General features: G+C 32.4%; 1 protein-coding gene across 1 annotated transcript in view; it reads right to left on the bottom strand.

The window, feature by feature from the left end:
- SPOCK3 (SPARC (osteonectin), cwcv and kazal like domains proteoglycan 3) overlaps positions 1-22,909 on the bottom strand; it is a 740,694-nt gene that overhangs the window by 286,848 nt on the left and 430,937 nt on the right. The window contains exon 5 of the mRNA XM_074227415.1: positions 72-195. Coding sequence (XP_074083516.1) covers positions 72-195 — 124 coding nt within the window. The remainder of the gene's footprint in view (positions 1-71; positions 196-22,909) is intronic.

Below are 22,909 nucleotides of genomic sequence, written 5' to 3'. Positions count from 1 at the left end.
TTAAGGGAACTCATTTTAAAAATCTAATATTAGTGCAATGCTATTAATTGAAGGATAATATTAGGTTTTACCTGTGAAGAGTAAGTGTGACCATCTGAACCACATACAAGATTGGTGTAAGCCACTGGACATTGCTTGCAGTTGGATGAAACAGGACCCCTCCACTGTTTATGACTTAATCCAGTTTCTTTCATACTGTTAAAAAAATGACCATATTTAGACAAGAATAATGACTCAATGATACCTCTTAAGATTATATTGTCATTTTACTACTATCCAGTTTCTTAAAAATACAATTAGGAGCATTTGTCCATGATTCAATTGACTCAATTCAAATCCATGATTTATTGACCAATGAATTGCTGCTCAAATACACTTTGGGGTAATACTTTGAATATTTAATAATTTAAATGAAATGGATATTTATAAAAGGTTGACTTAAAAATACTCAACTTAATTCTATACAGAATTCTATCTTAGACACAAAGATATTAAGGTTTAATGTCAACATGATGCATCTTTTGAAAGTTTGTGGATTTCAGATACATATAATCACTTCAGAGAGCTTTGTTTTTGTCACTGTAACAATTTTTCCAATAAAACATAGCTTTTGTGGGTAGAGGCTTTTGAGATTTCATTGATCTAATCAGGCAGCGTTGCACACACAACCTTGTCACTGACATAATGTCATCATTTTGTTCTCTTTGAGAATGAACCATCACATTCAACAATTGATCAGTAATTAAAGATTAAGTACTTACCATTTTCCCAAAACTTAACCAAACTCAACATGAAAACACAAAGGAAAGCCATCCATGTTTTCAAGTAGCAAATTTTATATTCTATTGGGAAATGGGGGATATGCAGTATACACTATTATATATACCTACAGTATACAAATGGAAGGGAGGTGAATGCATTTGAAACAGGGAAGATTGCTGAGAAGGTACATTTTTTCCTGAGAAGAATCTTGAAAGATAGCAAGAATTTCCATAGATAGAGGTAAGGAAGGAATACACTTGAGGATTCAGGACAACATGTGCAAACAAGGAAGAAACCTACATAACTGAATCACAAAGACACAGGAAGGGAGCAACATCTGACCCAAAAATATAAGAAGGGGATCTGAGAAAAGATATAAAGGACAGATAAGTTTTTATTTGATTCCAGAGGTAATAGGAAACCATTTTTGTTTACTGAGGACTCTCTTGATCAAACTTTAACTTTAGATAAATCACAGCATTTTAGTGAAAGATCAAGTAAAGAAAGGCTCAAAACCAAATAGGAGGAACGTCAAATTGTTCATTTGAGAGGAGACTTGGGACTGACAGAGGATGGTGGCAATAAGGAAAACAGTAAAATTTTAAGTTATATTATGAAAACTTGAGTTGCTAAAATTAATAGCAAATCACTGTTAGTAGAGTTGGGAGCCAATTTAAGTATTTTAGAGAATAATTTGGAATTACACAGGAAGGACAATAAAACTGGGCATACCTTTTGATCCAGTAATGCTGCAACTCTGTATCCAAAAGATATCATAAAAATGAGAAAAGTCTTAACATGTTCAAATGTATTTATGGCACCTCTTTTTATAATGATATAGAATTGGAAATGGAGATGTGCAACAATTGGGGCATCATGAGCAAATGGCCTTCAGAAAACTCTAGAAAGACTTGCATAAGCTAATGGTGAGTGAAGTGAACAGAATGAGAACACTGCACACATTAATAGAAACACTGTATGATGATCAAATGCATTTAGCTTTCCTCAGCAGCTCAGAGATCAAAAACAATTCTAAAAGTCTTGTGGTGGAAAATTTTTTTCCACATCCAGAGAAAGAATTATAAAACATATTATTTTAAATTTTTAAAACTTGCTTTATATTTTTTATTTCTCTCATGGTTCTCCCCCCCCTTTATTTCTGGTTGTTCTTTCACAATATGACTAATACTGAAATATGGTAAACATTATTGCTAATGCATAACCTGTATCAGATTACTTGCTAAGTGGGGAGGGAGAAAAGAAGGAAGTGAATTAGAAAAATGTGGAACTCAGCAGCTTCCAAAAAGATGAATGCTGAAACCTTTCTTTACATGTATCTGGAAAAAAACAGAACAACATTCAAAAAATCAGTAGGGGCAGCTAGGTGATGCGGGGGGTGGGGGCTAGATGTAGCAGTGGATAGAGCACCAGCCCTGGAGTAAAGAGGACCTGAGTTCAAATGTGGCCTCAGACACTTAATAATTACCTAGCAGTGTGGCCTTGGGTAAGCCACTTAACCTCACTGCCTTGCAAAAAAAAAAAAAAAAATTCGTAGCAGATCATTATGGTGAGTGTTATTTTTATCCTCACTTCCATACCTCAATGTGCTATGGAAGTAAAACAAGAGTGATCCTATGTTATCATAATGGAGACTTTGGAAAGTAGATATCCAAAGCTGGAAATACTTACACTGGGGGGCAGGCCAGTATGTCACTGTTAGATGGTACAGTGTATGGTGAGCTGACTTTGGAGTCTAGAAGACCTGAATCCAAATCCAAACGTAGGCTTACTAGCTATGTGACCATGGGTAAGATACTTTACCTTGCTCATCTGAAAAGAAGCTAGATAAAATAAGGGTAAACCACTATAGTATCTTTGCCAAGAAAATCCAGAGCATATCACAAAGAATCAGACATGATGAAATGATATCAACTGGTCAATACTTTAAGAAATTATTTTAGGTTATTCACCAAAAAAGTCTAATACTGAAGCTGAAGTTTAAAAACATTGTCCACAAAATGAGAATATGGAATCTATTAGAAAAATACCCTGATATTGGGAAAGATTGAAGGCAAAAGAAAAAATGGGGATAGTGAAAGATAGTGTCACACAACAAAATGAACATAATCTTGGAGAGACAGTAAAGCATAGAAGGGTCTGACATAGTTTGATGCATGAGCTCTAAACAAGTCAGACACAATTGATAGACTGATAGATCAACAATCACAAAGTAGAATGTCATCTGAGGTCAACCTTCTTACAGGAGGAGAAACTTGAAACCAAAAGTTTAGTAACAGTGTAGTAAATTATTCTGAGGCAACGTAAGCAATTTACTACACTGTTACTAATTTACTACACTGTTACTAAACTTAATTATTTATTAAGGATTGGAAAGGGCTGCCATCTTTATCAGATATCTGATACAGATGGCATCAGAATGAAATTTTTGATATCTTGAAATACAATGGAAGCTTGAAAAGAAAACTCATGTTGACAGCTTTCAAATAACTTGAATTTCTTATGTAAATCCTATTCAGGTTCTACAACCTAGTTGAATGATGGACTAATGAGGGAACAAATACCTGGCAGGTAATTTAATGTTAGTCTTAGAAGTAGCATGTGAACCTGAATGTAAGTTCTTTGTGGAGGGTAATCACTCACTTTGGTCCCTAAACCTTTTATAAATATTTGGGCATCATCATTGTCTTTGCCTTTTAATAGATAGGACAGTATATTGCAAACCATTCTGGGTTTATAGCTAGAAAAAGTGACACTGTAGAAAGAGCACCTAGAAATACAGCAATAGAACCTGTTTTCAAATCCTGCCTTTGAACTTCAATCAGAATATCTGATTGGACAAGCCATCTAATATCTCTGAGTCTAAGTAAAATGACCAAGTAAAATGAAAGAATCAGACTAGATGACCTTTGTAGTTCCTTCCAGCCATATGGACCAGTGTTCAAATTTGAGTATTCTTTCTATTTAGTACTCATATGACTATTGGTAAATTTTTCATCTCTTTGGGTCTATATTTACTCATCTTCCAAATGATGTGTAATTGTGCTATGTGGCCTCTGTGATTATTTCTATTCCTAAATAAATGATCTTATGATATTCTTGTTGAATTAAATGAATCTTCCTCTGATATTTTCTAGCTTTGCAGCCATGGATAAGTCACTTAAATCCCCTTAGATTCAGGTCCTTTATCCCTTAAATAGGGATGAAAAAAATGTGGAACACCTACCTCACAAGGTGAAGGGATCTCAATAGTAGACATTTAGAGGTAGAAAGATTTGGGAAGTTACCTTGTCCAGTTCCCATTCTTTATGTCTGATTTTAGAGAATGAGAAACTTTTTAATTTATCAAAGAGCATGACATTTGAATAGGGGAAAGAATATGTACATTAATAGGATGCATATGAAATAATTCAGCAGTGGAGGAAAATAGATTTAGGGGGTAAATAACAAAGATACCACTTGTTTGGCAGGGACTCATGATTGTCAACACAGGAACTCTAACAACTACCTACAAATATACTTAAAGTGGGGGAGAGGAAAGGGTAATGTTAAATGTTTTACTCTTTTAAATAGTTTTGATGAATTCCACCAGGATAAGGGTTGTCACCATAATTTGAAGTTCAAAATCATTTCACACTTTTCAAACTCATTCTTTATTATTAATTTTTTCCAATTATGTGAGTCCTATTTTTCTATGATCCATTCTTCCTCTCCTGTTTCCCATTTCGACAAACTATCTAAGGAGGTCATGTACAAAAATGTTTAAGATAATTCCATATTAGCCATGCTGAGAAAGAGGAATTAAAACTAAGGGGAAGAACATGAGAGAGAAAGAAAGCAAAAATAGGAAATAAATATTTAAAATTATAGTATGCTCTGAAATCCATTCAGATTCCATATGACTGAACAGCTGAGAAGAGCTGTATCCATCATAGTTGATCATCTCACTATGTTGTGCTATTGTATACAATGTTCCTCTGATTCCGTGCTCTTCATTCAGCATCAATTCATGCAAATCTTTCCAGGCTCTTCTAAAGTCTGGCTGCTCATAATTTGTTACAGAACTACATCTCATTCACATACCATAATTTTTTAAATCATTCTCCAATTAATGGACATCCCCTCAATTTCCAATTCTTTGACACTATAAGAAGAACTGTCATGAATATTTTGTACATATAGAACTCTTCCCCTCCTTTAGATCTCTTTGGGATATAGCCTTGGTAGTAGTATTGTTATATCAAAGGACAAGTAAAGTTTATTGCTCCTTATTATACTTCCAATTTGTACTCCAGAAGATTTAGAGCTTTTAATAACTCCATCAATAGTGAAATAATGTTCCATTTTTCACACATCTGCACACTTTTATTTTTAAGTTACAAAATTTCCTTCCACCCTCCCTTCCCACCTCAGCACCCCCCCCCACACACACACACTTCAGCAGTGAAGAGTCAGGTTTGCATTGTACATACATATTTTTGATAAACAAATTTTAGATTAGTTATTTTCTGAATGAGGATTTAGGATTAAGGGAAGAAGATATATAAGAGTTAAATTTTTAATCAGTTAATTTCTTTTTTCTTTTAAGGCAATGGGGTTAAGAGTGACTTGTCCAATGTCACACAGCTAGGCAATTATTAAGTGTCTGAGACCCAATTTGAAATCAGGTTCTCTTGATTCTGGGACTGATCCTCTATCTATTGTGCCACCTAGCTGCTCCCAAGAGTTAATTTTTATAAAGTGTTCAAAAGATGTGTGAGTGTGTGTGTGTGTGTGTGTGTGTGTGTGTGTGTGTGTTGCTTTGTTTTTCTTTCTCTGAATGGGAAAAACAATGTCCATAGCTGGTCTAATACAGTTGTCCTAGCTCTCTGAACTGCTGAGAAGAGCTGCTACCATCAATGTTGTTCATCTCACAAAGTTTTTGTTAATGTATACATTGTTCTCTTAGTTTTCCTCCCTTCCCTCAGCAGCAGATTCTGAAAGTCAGTCCATGCTTCCCTAGAGTCAGACCATTTATGGTTTCTTATAGAATTATAGTATTTCATAGTATTCATGTACTAGCTTGTTTAGCCATTCCCCAATTGATGGGCATCCCCTCAATTTCAATTTCTTTGCTACTACAAAAAGAACTTCTATGAATATTTTGAAATGTGTAGGACTTTTCCCTTTTTTATAATTTCTTCTGCATATAGAACTAGAATTGGAATTGTTAGGTCAAAGCACATGAATATGTTTATTATTGTTTGGACATAGTTCCATATTGATCTCCAGAAAGGTTGGATCCATTTATAACTCCATCAACAATGCATCAATGTCCAAATCCTCCCACAACCTCTCTAACTTGATCATTTTCCCTTTTTCTCACCTTAGGCAATCTGACACGTAAGAAGTGATGCATCCTTGTTCTAATTTGCATTTCCCTAATCAATAATGATTTGGAACTTTTTTGATATGATTATATATAGCTTTAATTTCTTCATTTGAAAATTGTCTGATCCTATCCTTTGACCATTTATCAACTGAGGAATGACTTGTGACCTTAGAAATTTGATGCAATTCTCTATATATAATAGAAATGAGACCTTTATCAAAACTTCTAGTTGTTAAGATTCTTTCCTAGCTTTATGCCTTCCTTCTAATTTTGGCAGTATTGATTTTATTAGTAAAAACATTTTAATTTAATATAGTCAAAATCATTCATTTCAGCAGTTTATAATGTTCTCTAATTCTTGTTTGGTCATAAATTTCCATAAACCTGATAGATGGAGTATTTCTTGATCTATTAATTTATTTATGGTGCCATTCTCTATGTCTAAATCCTAACCCCATTTTGATCTTATTTTGGTATACGGAGTGAGATGTGGATCTATGCCTAGTTTTTGCCATAATATTTTCCAGTTTTCTCAAAAATTTTTGTCAAATAGTAAGTCCTTTAATCCCAAAAGCTGATGGATTTTTATTTATCAAATAGTAGACTTCTGTAATCATTTACTTTGGTTTCCTTGGAACTAATCCTAATCCACTGATCCATTGCTCTGTTTCTTAACCTTGAAAGGCAGTATTAAAGACTGAGTTTTAGATCTGGTAAAGCTAGGTCACCTTCCTTTACATTTTTTCATCATAAATTTTCTACACATTTCAACCTTATTTTGATATAGAGTGTGAAATGTTGGTCTAAGCCTAATTTATGCCATACTGTTTTCTAGTTTTCCCAACAGCTTTTGTCAAATAATTTCTTCTTATTGCACAAACTGGAGTCTTTGTGTTTATCAAATAATAGATTACTACAGTCATTTACTACAGTTTCTTTTGTACCTAAACAATTTCACTGATCCTCTTCTCAATTGAGTACTAGAGTTTTGATGATTTTATAATAGATTTATTTTTTCCATTAATTTCCTCAATATTCTAGACTTTTTGTTTCTCATGATGAATTTAATGAACTTTTTCATTTCCGAAAATAGGTTTTTGGCAGTTTGATTGGTATAGCACTGAATAAGCAATTTATTTTAGTTAGAATTAGCATGTTTCATTATATTAGCTCAGCCTAGCCATGAGCAATTGACACTTTTTCAGCTGTTATGATCTGACATTATTTGTTTGAAAAAGTATTTTGTAATTTTATTATCTGTTTTCTGAATTTAGGTTAGATGATAGATTCCCAAGTACTTTATGTCCTACAGTTTTTTTTTAATAGAACTTCTATTTCTATCTCTTAGTGTTAGGCTTTGTTAGTTATATATGAAGAATTCCTGATTTGGGTCTATTTCTGTGTGTTCATTTTCATTTATTTTGCTAAACTTTTTTAAATATTTCAAGTGTTTTCTAGTTGATTTTTCTAGGATTCTTTAAGAATACAATCATATCAAATGCAAAGAGTGAAAATTTGTTTGCTCATTACTTTTTCTCATTACTAAAGTTATAATTTCTTATATAATATTGAATAACAGTGGTGATAGTGGGCATTCTTGTTTTACCCCTGATCTTATTGAGAATGCTCCAGCTTAACCCCACCATATATATATATATATATATATATATACATATATATACACATATATTTTTTTTCATTTCCCTTAGATTATCATATTTGTTTGCATAAAGTTGGACAAAATAGCTCTGAATTAGTTCTTTAATTTCTTCTTCATTGGAAGTGACTTCAGTCTTTTCATTTTTATGCTTATAATTTCATTTTCATTTTTCTTTAGTCAGATTATCCAAAATTTGTCTATTTTACTGGTTTCCTTTAAAACTAACTCATAGTTTTATTTATTATTCAAGTTTTCTTAATTTCAATTTTGTTAATTTTTCCTTTGATTTTCAGAATTTCTTATTTGTTTCTAATTTGTTACTTAAGTGGGAATTTTTAATTTGGTATTGTTTTCTAGCTTTTTTAGCTGGTTATTTCATTAATTTTTTCTCTATTTTATTCATTTAAGCATTTAGAGATATAAAATTTACTCTATGAAGTATTTTGCCTGTAAGCTATAAGTTTTGTTATAAGGTCTCATCATTGTCATTGTCTTCGATGAAGCCATTGGTTATTTCTACAATTTGTTGTTTGATGCACTAATTTTTTTTTAAAATTAGGTTATTTGTTTCCAATTAATTTTAAGTTTATCTTTCCATGGCCTTTTTTACAAGTCCTTTTTATTATATCATGATGAACCTTTGCTTTGTCTAATATCAGAATTGTTATCTCTCCTTTTTTACCTAATCTAAAGCATAATATAATTCTATTCCAGTCTTTTTACCTAACTTCTATTAATGTGTTCCTTGTGGATAACAAATAATAGAATTCTTGTTTTTAATCCACTCTGTTATCCACTTTGACTTTATGATTGAGTTCATTCCATTCCCATTCCCGGCTGTGATTATTAACTCTTTATTACCTTCTATCCTATCTTAACTGTATGTACTTTTCTCTCTTTTCCCCTCACCCATGGTTTTCTGCTGACTATTGCCTTCCCCAATTTGCCCTCTCTTCTATCTGCCCCCTTTCCTTTTCTTCTCCCTTTCTACTTTCATTTTTTCTTTCCTTTTAACTTTACTCTTATATTCCCTTTATCAGACCCAACTTCCTCTTTCTTTCATCTTTCCACATCTAGGATTGGATAGAATAATTTTCTAAACCCAGTTTGGAATGCATATTATTCCCTCTTTGAGCCAGATCTGTTGAGAGTAAGATTTAATCAGTGCACACACTCTCCTTTCTTTTCTTCTACTATATGTTCTTTGTGCCTCTTCGTGTGGTGTGATTTATTACCTAATGCCACTGTCTTCTCTATGTATAATCCTTTTTTCACATCTTAAATGTATAAACCTGTCCGGTACAGAAATATTCTCTGTCAAAGTACACTCCTTTTAACTGTCCTGATAGAACTATAATTCTCATGTGGGGCAGCTAGATGGAACACTAGTCATGGAGTCAGAAAGATGTAAATTCAAATCTAATCTCAGACACTTGACACACATAATGTGTCCAAGTATACTCCTTCCAACTGTCCCAAAAGAAATAGAATTCTTCTGAACAAAAGCATCATTATATTATAATTAATTTGTAGCTATACCTTCTGTCTAAGTATGCTCCTTTCAACTGTTACAAGTATTGTCTTTGCATGTTTCCTGTTACCTTTTTTATACATCTTTATACCTGTTACCTTTTTTATAAATCTTTTGAAGCTTGTATTTAAAGATCAAAATTTCTGTTCAGTTCTGATCACTAAAAATCCATCTTTCGCTTGCAAGACCATACTAAATTTCTCAGAGTAGTTGATTCTTGGTTTTAATTCAAGTTCTAGAATATCATATTCCAAACACACTGATCCTTTAAGTTTGAAATTAATGTCCTGCATAATCCTAACTTTGACTTCCTGTTGTTTAAATTGCTTCTTTTAGACTACTTGCAGTATTTTATCCTTTTGTGAATAATTCTGAAATTTCTCTACAATATTCCTTAGAGTTTTTATTTTGGGGTCTCTTTCAAGAACTATTTTATTTTCTTATTCTAGGCTAATAGGGCAGTTTACTAGTCTAACTTACTGAAATATATTGTCCATGCTTTTTTTCTATTGTGGTTTCACATAGACAAATAATTCATAAATTATGTCTCTTAAATTTAAGTCATTTTTCCTAAGATGTACTTTACATTTTCTTCCTATTTTTTCAGCATTTTGATTTATTTCATGGAGCTTTGGCATCTTATAGAATTATTATTTTTCCAATTTTACTTCTTAAGGTAATATTTTTTTCGATTTCTTTTCTGCTTCCTTTTTTGGTTGATTAACTTGACTTTTAGATGAGTTTCCATCCTTTTACAGAAGGTCAATTTTACTTTTAAAGGAATAGCTTTCTTTCTTCATTTCTTCAATTTTACTTTTAAAGGAGTTGATGTCTCTTTCTATTTGGTTATTTGGCTAGTTATTGTTCTCTTCAATCAGTTTTTCATAATTCTCCTGTATGGTTCTCATTTCTTTTCTCAATTTTTCTTCTTCCTCTCTTCTTTGATTTTTGATATCCTTTATGAGCTCTTACAAAATGTCTTTTTGGATTTGAATCAATTCATATATCACCTTTGAGACTTCACATGCAGGCATATTGTCATTGCTTTCATTTTCTGGGCTGGCATTTTCATCATTCCTATCAGAATAGTAGCTTTTTATGGTCTGCCACCCACCTTTTTGGGTTCATTTTCAAAATTGAGCGCTACTCTTTGGGGAAAGGGGTTGTAATGTCAAGCTTTTTGTATTGGGGACCATGGGTCTGATCCCTGAATTTTCATTCTGGCATCTCAAGTCCTTACAGATTTCTTCCTGCATTAGAATAACCCAATCTGGTTCCATCTGCTATACCAGTCTTTCCAGGATAGAACTTTACCCTCCAAACTGGAGTTGGAACCTTCATTGCTGGTCTGCTATATGACAATCTGAGCTGTACTGTGGCCAAGAGTCTCCCATTTCTGCCCAGTTCTCCTGCCTATGGTGGGTTATACTATCCTCTTACCCATATGTGAGACAGAACTTTTCTGAAGTTCCCCTACAGTAGCTTAATTGAGAACTTGTTTCACTCTTTTTTTATAGGTCTGTTACTTTTGGGTCTGTTTAGAGCCTTTATTTAAAGTTATTTTGGTAAAAGATTTGCGAGCTTCCTAGCTTGATGTCACCATCTTGCCTCCACCAAGGAAGTCTCTTATCCTCATTCATGATTACCACATAATTGCTTTTGCCACAATAAAATGAAATTTTCTGATGTACTGCTTGATCTCCCTATTAGGATGGTATCAAAACACATGTTTTCATGCCACCCTTCCCAAAATCCAAGAAAAAATGTTCTTCAGTAGCATGTGAAATTCAAAACTGGAGACACTAAAAGCAGGATTATTCTCCAGGGGTGACTGCTCATGTGATCTGGTGATCATCAAAAAGCACCTATTGATAATCTTGGTCAGAGTTATACTTTGCAAGGTTCTTTTCAGGAAGACAAAGTACTGACTAAATGGAGGCATTGATAAGCATGTTTCATAAGCTTCACAAAGAGTATACTTGTAAATCACTTTTAGGACTTCAGAAAAGCATAGTACAGGTTTGAGTGTGCTAGAGATCATATTCAGAAGGTTGTGTGTTGCTTTCAAATGCACTATAACCTTCCATGTGAATTGCCTAAAGGGTTAGATATATGGCATTATACCACCTAGATCTTTTAGTCAAACTAATCTTTAGACATTTTGTCAAAGATAGAAATGCAAGATTCTACTGACACATTGGCAGATGTTGTAAGATGGAGGGAACTGAAAATTCTTCCTTTAATTGTAGTGACATGGCAAGATACATTTTCATTAATTAAGACTTCTCTATGGTCATTCTACATGTTACATTTAAATCAGTACACAGGATTTGGTAGGTGGCACAATTTCCATATGTGAGACAGCACTAAAACATGCCCCATAAGAAATCCTCTAAATTGCAGGATCAAGGCAGAGTGTATGGCACTAAAGTACCAATAGCAATGTACTTTCCCAAGCATTGATTTCATTTGCAAAGCAGGAATCTATGAACAAGAAAAGATGATTTCAATAATCACACAAATTCATGTAATGCCTTAGTTTTAAGTGAAACAGATACAGAGAGGCAATTTCACATGGTCAACATTGGGGCTATAAGACTGCCAGAAATATGACTCAATTCTTTTCTAGGTTCTCTAAATTTTCCTTGAGAAAGAATATAAAGCAATTTGACAGTTGAAAGCGAGGGGACTTGGTATCAGGACAAATGTGATTCAACAACTATAGATCACACGTAATTTGTACAACTCAGGTTAAGATATTTAAATGTCAAAATGTTTGTAAAATTATTAATTTCAGAACTTTAGTAAGTCCTCATTAACAATGTCAAGTCCTCTTGGGAAGTTCTTTCACGAATTAAAATACTTATCTTGTTCAAAGAACCAAGAAAGCAATAACATTTCATTTTACAATTATACCAGGAAATGTGCTGATAACATTCTCCATAACAAGTCACAAAGAAACTCTTTTAGGGTAAAAGTTCCAAGATAGAAGTTGTAATCATTTATGAGGGATTGTACAAAAGGTCATAAAGCTTACAAAACTTAAGTTGTACAACTTTAGTAATATCTTGTTCTTGAAGAAGGAAAGGTACTATATAATATGTATCTTCAGTGTTACTTAAACATTAGGGATAAATCAGCCTTCAAGGATATAGATGTTTATGCTTGTAATACTAATTGAGGCAAATCTCATTAAAGTCATCCTTACATTATCTGTCAATTGAAATTCCAAAGAAATAACGGGCAACAATATCAACAAAAATAATATCAATCAAAAAATAGGCACTAAAATTGGGTATTCAGGTATCTAAAAGACATTTTCATTGAAATTATTTCATCATTTTAAAAATACATTAACTGATTGAGATTGCTTAAGTTCATTGTAGTAGCTAACAAGCACTCTAATATAATTTAGATGCCGCTAACAAGCCATTTTCAAAGTTTACAAAGTTACCTCTTAAATATAAATTGTTGAGCAAATGATGGTAGTGATATATGAAAAATGACATATTAGACATTAGGGAAATTTACAAAACTAAAAATAAATGCACAATTTTTAGTAAAAGATAGCTAAAAAATTTGGATAACCTTAAATGTCTCTGAATTATAGGATCATGGGGGGAATGAAAAAAAAACTTTATTCATAATTGTCTTTGATTTCTTCAAAATCAAAAGAACATCATCATAAATTTTAAAAATCATGTCTTTGTATGCTAGATACCTTTAGAAAAAAATTTCAATGCTTGGTCATATCTAATCATGAAAATAGAATTTTTCCTCTGCTAAGGTTTGATTTAAATACAAATTACTATTTTTGCTGAAAGCTTCAAGAATCAAGATTGCTTCTTTATTTTTTTTCTCTTTGTTCTTCTTGTCCTCATACACATCAACAAAGATAAGTTTTAAGAATACAAAATAGTACCTAGCTGTGTGGCCTTGGGCAAGCCGCTTAACCCAATTTGCCTTGTAAACACTTAAAAAAAAAGAATACAGAATAAATCATTAAGCGATATTCTATTTTCATCTAAATTCAGCAAGGGAAATTAACCAAAATGTAATAATTAGGCTCTGGGATTATTAGAAAGATAAAGGAGATAATATCTGAGTGAGGTCTTGAAGGAATGGTCAGACAAAGATGGACAGGAACACATTTTAGGCATGGTTTTATGAATAAAAGAAGATAAGATAGAACAAAAACAGAGGGCCCTGAATGCTAATCCAATCTGCATAAGAAAGAATCTATCAAATGAATTAACATATGAATTGGACAGGTACATGAAACCATATAACAGAGAACACTGATCTCCAAGATCAGCACTTGATATTTTATATGGTAGATAATAGGGATATATAGAAGATTTATAGTAATTAGAAGCATAATGTGAGTACTATATATTAAAACAGGGGAAGATGTGTTGTTGAGAAGCTAGAATATTAAAATAGTTGGGATGTGAAAAGAGTCAGGTAGTAACAATGGGAGTAGAGAAGAAAAATTACTTCGAGCAATATCATAAAGATAATAAATTGGACTTAGGATTTCATTAAAAAGATGGCATTAAAAATGATTGCAAGGTTATAAACATAGATAGTTGAGATAATTTTGTTATTGCTAATACAAATAGAGAAGGAAGGTAGAAGAATAAGTTTAGATAAGGGAGAAGATGAGTTCAGGATAAAGTCTGGGGAATATGAAGTACCAATGAACCAACCATGCAGGGGAAGCTGGTCAGCAAGAAGTTAGATATATAAGACTTCAGAGAATTTTGAAAACAGAAATTGGTAAGATAGTTTGATAGAGATGCTAATTGAAGTCATGTAATTAAATGAAGTCACCAAGAAGAGTTCATAGAAAATAAAGAAACCACTTTGCAGAAGACCCTCTTAAGTGAGAGAAAAGCAAAGATAAAAGCAGGAGGTCTATACAATTTTAAATTTAGGAGATTGAAACAAGGGGAAAAAATAAACAAACCAATGAACTAGCTGTAGATGTAGAATTGTTGTATATAGAATGTAGAATCAAGAGTTCACTTCTAATTTTTCTTAAACCTGTTTCACCAAAGTGAGAGGGACAAAAAGCTGGAAACTTTTGTGAAGTGAGTATGAAGTAGGAAAATGAAAGCAGTAAACAGACTGCTAATTCATTTATTTATTTGTTTACTTATTTACTTATTGATTCTTGGTCATAAGAGGAAGGAGAGGTAAAAGATGATAAATGAAGTGGATGAGAGTATTAAGAGGAAAAATTTTTTGTTGGTCTTACTTTTTGCTTTAAAACAAAGAATTTGAAATAGTTTTTATATTTTATGGTAATATTTAGAATATTTTATATGTGAAAATAATATTTTAAAATACCATATGACCCATTTAAAATCCAGCAATGAAACTCAAATTATATTAGCCTTGATATTCAAACAGCTTTTACATTTTCAGACCCCAGTAAAAGAAACATTACTCTTCTGGTGTTCTGAAGAACACTGAATAATACTACATGATGCTCAAGTGCCATGTCCATTGGAGAATTTCTACATTATACAGCCACTATAGATAATTGTATAATATACTTCAGTTCATCATGACTATTCTATATACATTGTAACTATTCATTTTTTAAATAAATGGAACATGTATATAATTGGGAATAGAAAGGAGAGAACACAAACATTTGGTGACAATAAATATGCCACAAGCAAAGTCTTTAATCAACAATAATCATCTTGAAGCATATGGAGAATGTTGCAACTCAAACATTTATCTAAACAAATTAAATTCAAAAACGAAACTCTTTCAAACCTTTTGGCACTTGTGGCAGTCTTCTTATAGAAGTTAACAATATTCAAGTCAAGTATATGGAAATTCCCCTAGATCAATCAATGACCCTTTTAAAAAAGATGATTTTGACTTGAGTTATCCTAGATCATTGAGGAAACTGCCCCAAATTGCTTACTTCTTCAATAATGCCACAATCTGAAGGAATTTAAGACCATGAAAAATCTAGTCTTTCTGAAATTTATTTATGTTGGTTTTTCATATGTTTGGGTACTTTCTCCAGTATTTCATATAGGAATCAAATTAAATTTCATGATGATTCTTGTTCTGTTTAAAATTGTTAGTCATCAACCAAATATTTATTGATGTAATTAACAAGTTCTTTTTCAAATTATATTTTGAAGAACTGCAATGCATTGTACACTGAATAAAAATGGGTGCCAGTTATATTTGCCTATATGAGTATTTAATATGATATCAAATAAATTACATAAAAATTATAATTTTGGGATATAGAAAGACAAAATTAGAGTACTGTCCCCAATATTTCCCCCCCCTCTAAGATTCCATTGGTAACATAGATGAAAAATACTTTGCATTAGTCAATGTGTTCCAAGATCTTTGACAGTCACCACAGATGCAAAAAGAACTGGGCCCAGAAATGTATCAAGGGAATGATGTATCAATTTGTTTATCTTGGACTGCTTTTGAGCAAGTTTGGCGCATTTTTCATAAACCCAAATTGTCCTCTTACATCCAACTAAAGTTCCTAGATATGGCTATGAATCATGGAACTTTTGAGCTCCCCTGAAAAATCAAAGAACACATTTTATAGATCAAGGGGAATCAATCTGTAAACAATTTAAAATATCAGTTGTCCAAAGGGTTATATGAAGAGGTTCAAAATGGGGGTATGTAATTTACTACTTACTATGGATTAAGGGAATAGAATAGAGAATATCATTAGAAAGATGTATGCCTGGCAGTAGAGTTGGGCCAGTCATGTAGAAACAGCGAGAGATAATTTATGAATTGTCTGTGTACCATTAGCACCTTCTTTATGTCAAGAGATAGAGAGAAAGGCCCTAAGCTGACTGACAAATAAGCAAAGACAAATGGCACAATGCAGATATGTATTATCTAAGTTAAGAAGTTGATAGGGTTGTACTCTTCGAAGGGCTAACTAGACTGATGAGACTAAGAATTCACTGGAATCTTTGTATACTTTGTGAGCTAAATATTTCTCTTTTGAGGATCCTCCAAATCCTTTTATTTCTCATTACAAAGTAATAAGGAAACTTGTTCTTTTGTAGCATGAAAGCACTAATATGTTCCTACTAAGGGAGGGAAGGTTCAAGAATAGGGAAAGTAATGGATTATGTATCTTTCTCTTAAGGCATATTCCCATCTATGTTAAAAGAATCTCATCACATGAATTTTAATTATGTAATTACTCTTTCTTATTCATCTTCCTTCATTTTCCCCCCTCTTTGTTTTTCTTTTAGCCTCAACAAATTATGTTATCCATAACTTTAAAAAGAGAAGGACTACTGTGTGTGTGTTGGTAAGATTATTTACAATAATATAACTATGGTTGTTGTGAATTTTTGACATGATAGTTGTAATTCAATTAAGTGATATTCAGTAGGCATTTAAATGGGAATGGGATTAAGAAGACAATGAATTAGACATAAATTTGGAGCTGGAACTACCAGAACAGATTAACTACATCAAAAAAGCATGTAGAATGAAGAATGCTATCCACCTCATGACAAGAGATAATGGATTACTATGGAAAATTAAAAAAAAAAAACACACATTTTAAATATAGCCAATATGGGAATCTGTTTTGCTTGAATATGCTTCTCAATATGTTCTTTCTTTTAACTGAGTATGAGAATGTGAGAAAGGAAAAAAAGGCTTGTTATTGAAAAAAATCTTAAATGCTTGAAGTGAAAGAATGAAAAGAAAAAATAATTGGAGCAGAAGGAAGAAGGAGATCTATCAAATGAAAAAAGACAAGTGAAAGGAACAAACAGGAAAATTATGTAATATAATGGAAGAAGTAGGAGAAATTTCAACATATCAAAAGCATCAAAAATAGCATAAAATCAAGAGAAAAATACTTAAGATGTATCCATTTATTTTGTGTTATAAAAATGAAATACATAAAATATTTATTGTGACTACTGTGTTCATAAAAATAACTTAAATACAATAAAAATAAATATTAGATAATGTCCTGCTATTGAAGTTCATAATCTAGTGGGGGGGGCAGGGAAATAGGTAGAAAGGCTTTCATGTTTATGCTCATTGCATTCTTGAGTTACAAAGCAAAAAACCTTATTAAGTTTTTGTGGTTTCCTTAGGATGAGACATTCAAGGTTGTGAAAAAATTTTAGTCAGAAAGTATAATGTGAGCAGAGACTTTGGAGGTAAATACACTATAATTGTCTAGGGACAATAGGTAGCCATATGTAGCTGCAATATATCAAGGAGAATAATGTGATAATTTTGGAAATGTTGAGTCACTCTAACTCTTAGAGGGCTTTTAGAGTTAGGTACAGCAATCTGAATTTTACTAAGATTACATAAAGGATTAACCGGATTATTTGAGTAAAGAAAAGGCATAAACAAATGTATTTATAGGAAAGATTATTTTAACAGTCATATAAAAAATTGACTTGGAGTATTGGAAGAATGAAGGCAATAAGATCAACAAGAGGAAACATGCAGTGGGTATGAAAGAATATTATTTTGGTCTCTTCTGAAATAAACCCTTTAGCCCCCAAATTCCCTTTAATGGAGGAATTTCAGGTACCTATTTAATTTAATATGAGAATGAAGTGGAACTGCCAGGTATGAGAGACTTTTATTATATAGGGTATCCCAAAACTGAGTTTAAAATGCATCAAAAATTACATCTCATTTATATGGGCCATGCTATTACTCTATGTCGCCCTGTTCTACACTGTTGCACATGATACTTTAATAAATAATTAAAAGGTAATTTGCTCTTTTAAAAATATAAGCCCTAAAACACTGCCAATTTCTCCAAAACCTATGGGGATCTATCAACTAAGAACATGGCGTGAATATCAATTGTCCTTACCTTAAGGCCAGGACAGTATGCTTTATTTCTCTCTGTAATTGTGGTGATCAGTCAGAAATTTTAAAAAGTTCAGTCCAAATACACAGCAATCTTACACAGAGTGATGAGGAGGGTCATTGTCTCTAGAGCTGTGATTTATGAACATGTCAAAACCTGTTGTTCTTATCATCACTAGCTGGTTTGCTTACTTTTTGGAAATCCCTATATTCACCCCACTCCTTTCAAACAAAAAGACAGTAGCAACTGACTGCTCCAACAATTGTTAAAGTAGTACCTTATAAAGCTATAGAACGGCAAACAAAATATCTATAAGCTGGTACAAATTAGGTATGGACAAGTTATTCTAAGTCAGGTCAAGTCAAACCAACTTTTTGATGAAGGACAGACCCTTTTGGTAATCTGTTGAACTTGACTGTCCCATCTCAAAATATTATTTTGAATGCATAAAGTAAAATACAAAGATTTCAAAAAAGTCAATTATATTGAAATACTTCACCTTAACACTATTGAAAAACTGCTAAAACTTTTTTTAAGATTTTATTTTTCCAACTACATGCAATGTTAGCTTTCAATGAATATTTTTGCATGGTTTTGAGTTTTACATTTTCTCCCTCTCTCATCCCCCTCCTCCTTCTTAGAGAAAGTAATCTAATATAGGCTAATTATGTAAAGAAGAATTAAATTAAATAGGAAAAAATTAGAGACAAAAAAAGAAAACTTACTATATGAGAACTATGAAAAACTAAAGATAGGAATTTCTGGTCAGCTTTTATACATAGTTCCTTCTCTGGATATAAATGATATTATCTAAGACAAGTCTTATAGAATTCTTTGATTATCATACTGCTGAAATGAACAAGTCTTTTTGAGATGATTGTCATCCAATGGTGCTCTTAGCATATATAATTTTCTTCTGGTTCTGCTCATTTCTTCAAGATTGGTTCATGCAATTCTTCAAGTCTATTCTGAAGTACCATAGCTCATAATTTTTTTAAAACAATAGTTTTTCATAACATTCATGTTCAATTTGTCCAATCATTCCTCAATTGTTGGGTCTCCCCTTAATTGCAAATTCTTTGCCCTTACAAAAAGAACTGCTATAACTAGTTTTGTACATTTAAATTTTTTACCCTTTTGTCATGATTCCTTTGGGTTATACCTAGTAGTAGTATTGGATCAATGTTTTATTGCACTTTGTATAAAATTGCAAATTACTTTCAGAAAGGTTGCATCAGTTCACCATTTTACCAGGAATGTATGAGAGTCTCAGTTTTCCTACATCTCCTCCAATGTTGATCATTTTCCTTTTAAGTCATATTGATCAATCTAATAGATGTGAGGTGGTATGTCAGAGTTGTTTTAATTTACATTTTTCTAATTAATAATGATTAGGGCAAGTTTTTTCAAATGAATATAGATAACTTTGATTTTTTTCATCTTCATCTTGAGAAATGCCTAGTCATAGCCTTTGACCATTTATCAATTGGGGAATGACTTGTATTCTTATAAATTTGACTCAGTCCTCTATCTAATTTAGAAATGAGTCCTTTGTCAGCAACACTTAGTTGTAAAGATTGTTTCCCCCAAACACAAACACACAGGTTCATGAACTCCAACTTAAGAACTCCTGTTCTAAATCAACCTCTGGCCTTTTAGGACAAAGTTGTCATGCTAGTTTGGAATATCAAAGGAATTCTATCAATGTTTTGTTGATATACTTGTTATTTGGCAAAGTTTCTCAGATTAAAAATGCAGAAAATATAGAAAAGAATGGGCTAGATGATATAAATGTTAATAGGCTCACAAACACTTTTTACTAACCAGATACAAAGAATAGTATTAAATAACCTCTGAGGTTCCTTTCATATCTATAATTGAATTAAGCAGGGTTTCTTAACCTGGGATGTGTGAACTTTTAATTTTTAAATGACTATTTCCTTTATAAGTTTATGTGTTTTAATTTATAGAATTAAAAATGCTGTTTTGAAAAATTGTTTTAAGAATTCAGTAAACTGTTCAAGGGAACCATTTTACACACACACACACACACACACACCTCTTGAGTTTTAGGAGCTAATGGCTAATGTTTCTTAAGGTAGATCAAAAAGAGATGTTCCCAACATGTTTTTTTAGCAGCAAAAACAGATTGAAAAAAGTTATTTCAATGAAAATGATTGGAAGATCCTGGTATGTGTTGAAGAAAAGCAATCTTGTTACTTGCATTAAAACACAGCTCTCTTCCACCAAAAAGAGCTTACAATCTTGTGAGGGAGACAAGACAAACAAGAAACAATTAGAGAATGGTTCAGCACAACAAATCTATAGTTAAGCCTGTTATTTAGTTCATTCTTTTGAAGACTATCACCAGAGACACTAATGATTATGTAACTTTTGTTTCTATACATATTCAATTTGGAAATTGCCAGAATCAGAAGAAATAAGGTAACATAGAAACTGGCATCATTTCCAACTCCGTTCTGGAGCCCTATGAATCATTTAAATCATATCATTCTTAGTTGGGTACCGGACTGGAATTATCTGATTTCAGGTTCCAACCCTATTAACAAACCATGAAATTACTGGATGACCTGCCCACAATAGGTCCTCTGAAGGCAGAATTCAAATTCATACTTGTTCTCAAAATAAATATGACATTATTCTTTTTCTTTCAAATCTATGAGCCTTACTTATGGTATGGGTTAATTTTTAAATACAAATATGTCATTTCAGGTTAAGTTGTCAGCAAGACAGGGCAGTGATCTTTCAAGAGAAAAAGCAATTAAAACTATTTTTTAAAAATCACTAAGAGGAAAAAAATAACATTGTTTTCATTCTATGATATAGACTTAAATATATTAATTTTCAACTTATCACATAATTATACATTTATCTTATTGTGTAAATACTTCATACAAGGACTCTGTCTCTCAAATTAACTCCATACAGATGCCAACTTTATACCCTATAACTTGAATCTTGTCAGTTGCCTTTTCAAATATCTTCAATGGCTTCTTGCCACTTCTATGTTAAAATACAAAATCCAAGACAGCTAGGTGGTGCAGTGGATAGAGCACCCATCCTGGAATCAAGAGGACCTGAGTTCAAATCCAACCTCAGACACTTAAGAATTACCTAGCTGTGGGGCAGCTGGTTGGCTCAGTGGATAGAGCACCAGCCCTGGAGTCAGGAGGACCTGAGTTCAAATCCAACCTCAGACACTTAATAATTACCTAGTTGTGGGGCAGCTGGTTGGCTCAGTGGATAGAGCACCAGCCCTGGAGTCAGGAGGACCTGAGTTCAAATCCAACCTCAAACACTTCATAATTACCAAGCTGTGTGACCTTGGGCAAGATACTTAACCACATTGCCTTGCAAAAACCAAAAAATAAAAAAATTGCCAAACTAGCATTCTGGATTTCTGTTACTTAAAATTAATAATTTTCTCATAACTAAAACAAATTTAGTCAAGATTCTAATATATTTCTTTTCTTAGTTGATATCTTCTTTTACATTTTTTCTTTTTTTGTTTATTTTTTACAAGGCAATGGGGTTACATGATTTGCCCAAGGTCACACATACAGATTATTATAAATATTTTAGATCAGATTTGAAGTAATGTCCTCCTGATTCCAGGACCATCCACTGCAACACCTAGCTTCCCCTACTATTTTCTTATAGATGATATTCCATTTTCCTTTTCTAAGCTCTTCTACAAAGCAACAGCTTCCTGTGTTGAAATGTACTTTTTCAGGGGTGGCTAGGTGGTACAGTGGATAAGAGCACTGGCCTTGGAGTCAGGAGTACCTGAGTTCAAATACAGCCTCAGACACTTAATAATTACCTAGTTGCGTGGCCTTGGGCAAGCCACTTAACCCCATTACCTTGAAAAATCAAAAAAAAAAAAAAAGAAATGTACTTTTTCAGCTTTATAACACAGAATTCTAAGCTTACTTCAAAATAGAGATTAGGGAAGCTAGGTGGCACAGAGGATAGAGCACCAGCCCTATCAGTCAGGAGGACCTGAGTTCAAATATGACCATAGACGCTTAATAATTGCTTAGCTGTGTGACCTTGGGCAAATCATTTAAGCCCACTACCTTAAATAAAATTTAAAAAAAATCAAAATATAGATCATCCATCACTAATAAAAAGTCATTCTTAATGTCCTTCATGCATTCTTGGAGTTCTCAATTAATATCATCAACCATTTTTTTTTAATTTTTGAATTAATATTAACAACATAGTAGAATTTAAACAAAAAGATGATTGCATGTGAAACTCCAAACCATTACATGCAACTTGCTAATCCTTCTAAATATGTTTTGTAACTTGCATCATCTTCATGCAATTCATTCATATTATTTAGTATCTTTTTACTAACTAATCATTAGATATGTGTTCTTCCTGTAGAATGTGGACTCCTTGTGGGCAGCATCCTAAATTTGTAACTTTAAAATACAGAAAACCATATTTTACATAAGAGAAATTTAATAAACCTTTCATGAAGGAAGAAAAAATGTTTTGTCATTTGCCAGAACATGGCCTTTTTTTAAATTTTAACACAGATAAAAATGGAACTAATTTATTGATTACTTATATAATCACAGAGAAAATGATTATTGGACTTTCTCAGAGGTCCAGATGAGCATAAATTACAAAATAATAATTCTGCTATTTTGTGGAAATACT

This window comes from Macrotis lagotis, chromosome 3 (assembly GCF_037893015.1).
Source record: "Macrotis lagotis isolate mMagLag1 chromosome 3, bilby.v1.9.chrom.fasta, whole genome shotgun sequence".
Classification (NCBI taxonomy): Eukaryota; Metazoa; Chordata; class Mammalia; order Peramelemorphia; family Peramelidae; genus Macrotis; species Macrotis lagotis.
Note: the sequence above shows the minus strand (reverse complement) of the source record. Positions and strands in the feature narration are given on the sequence as shown.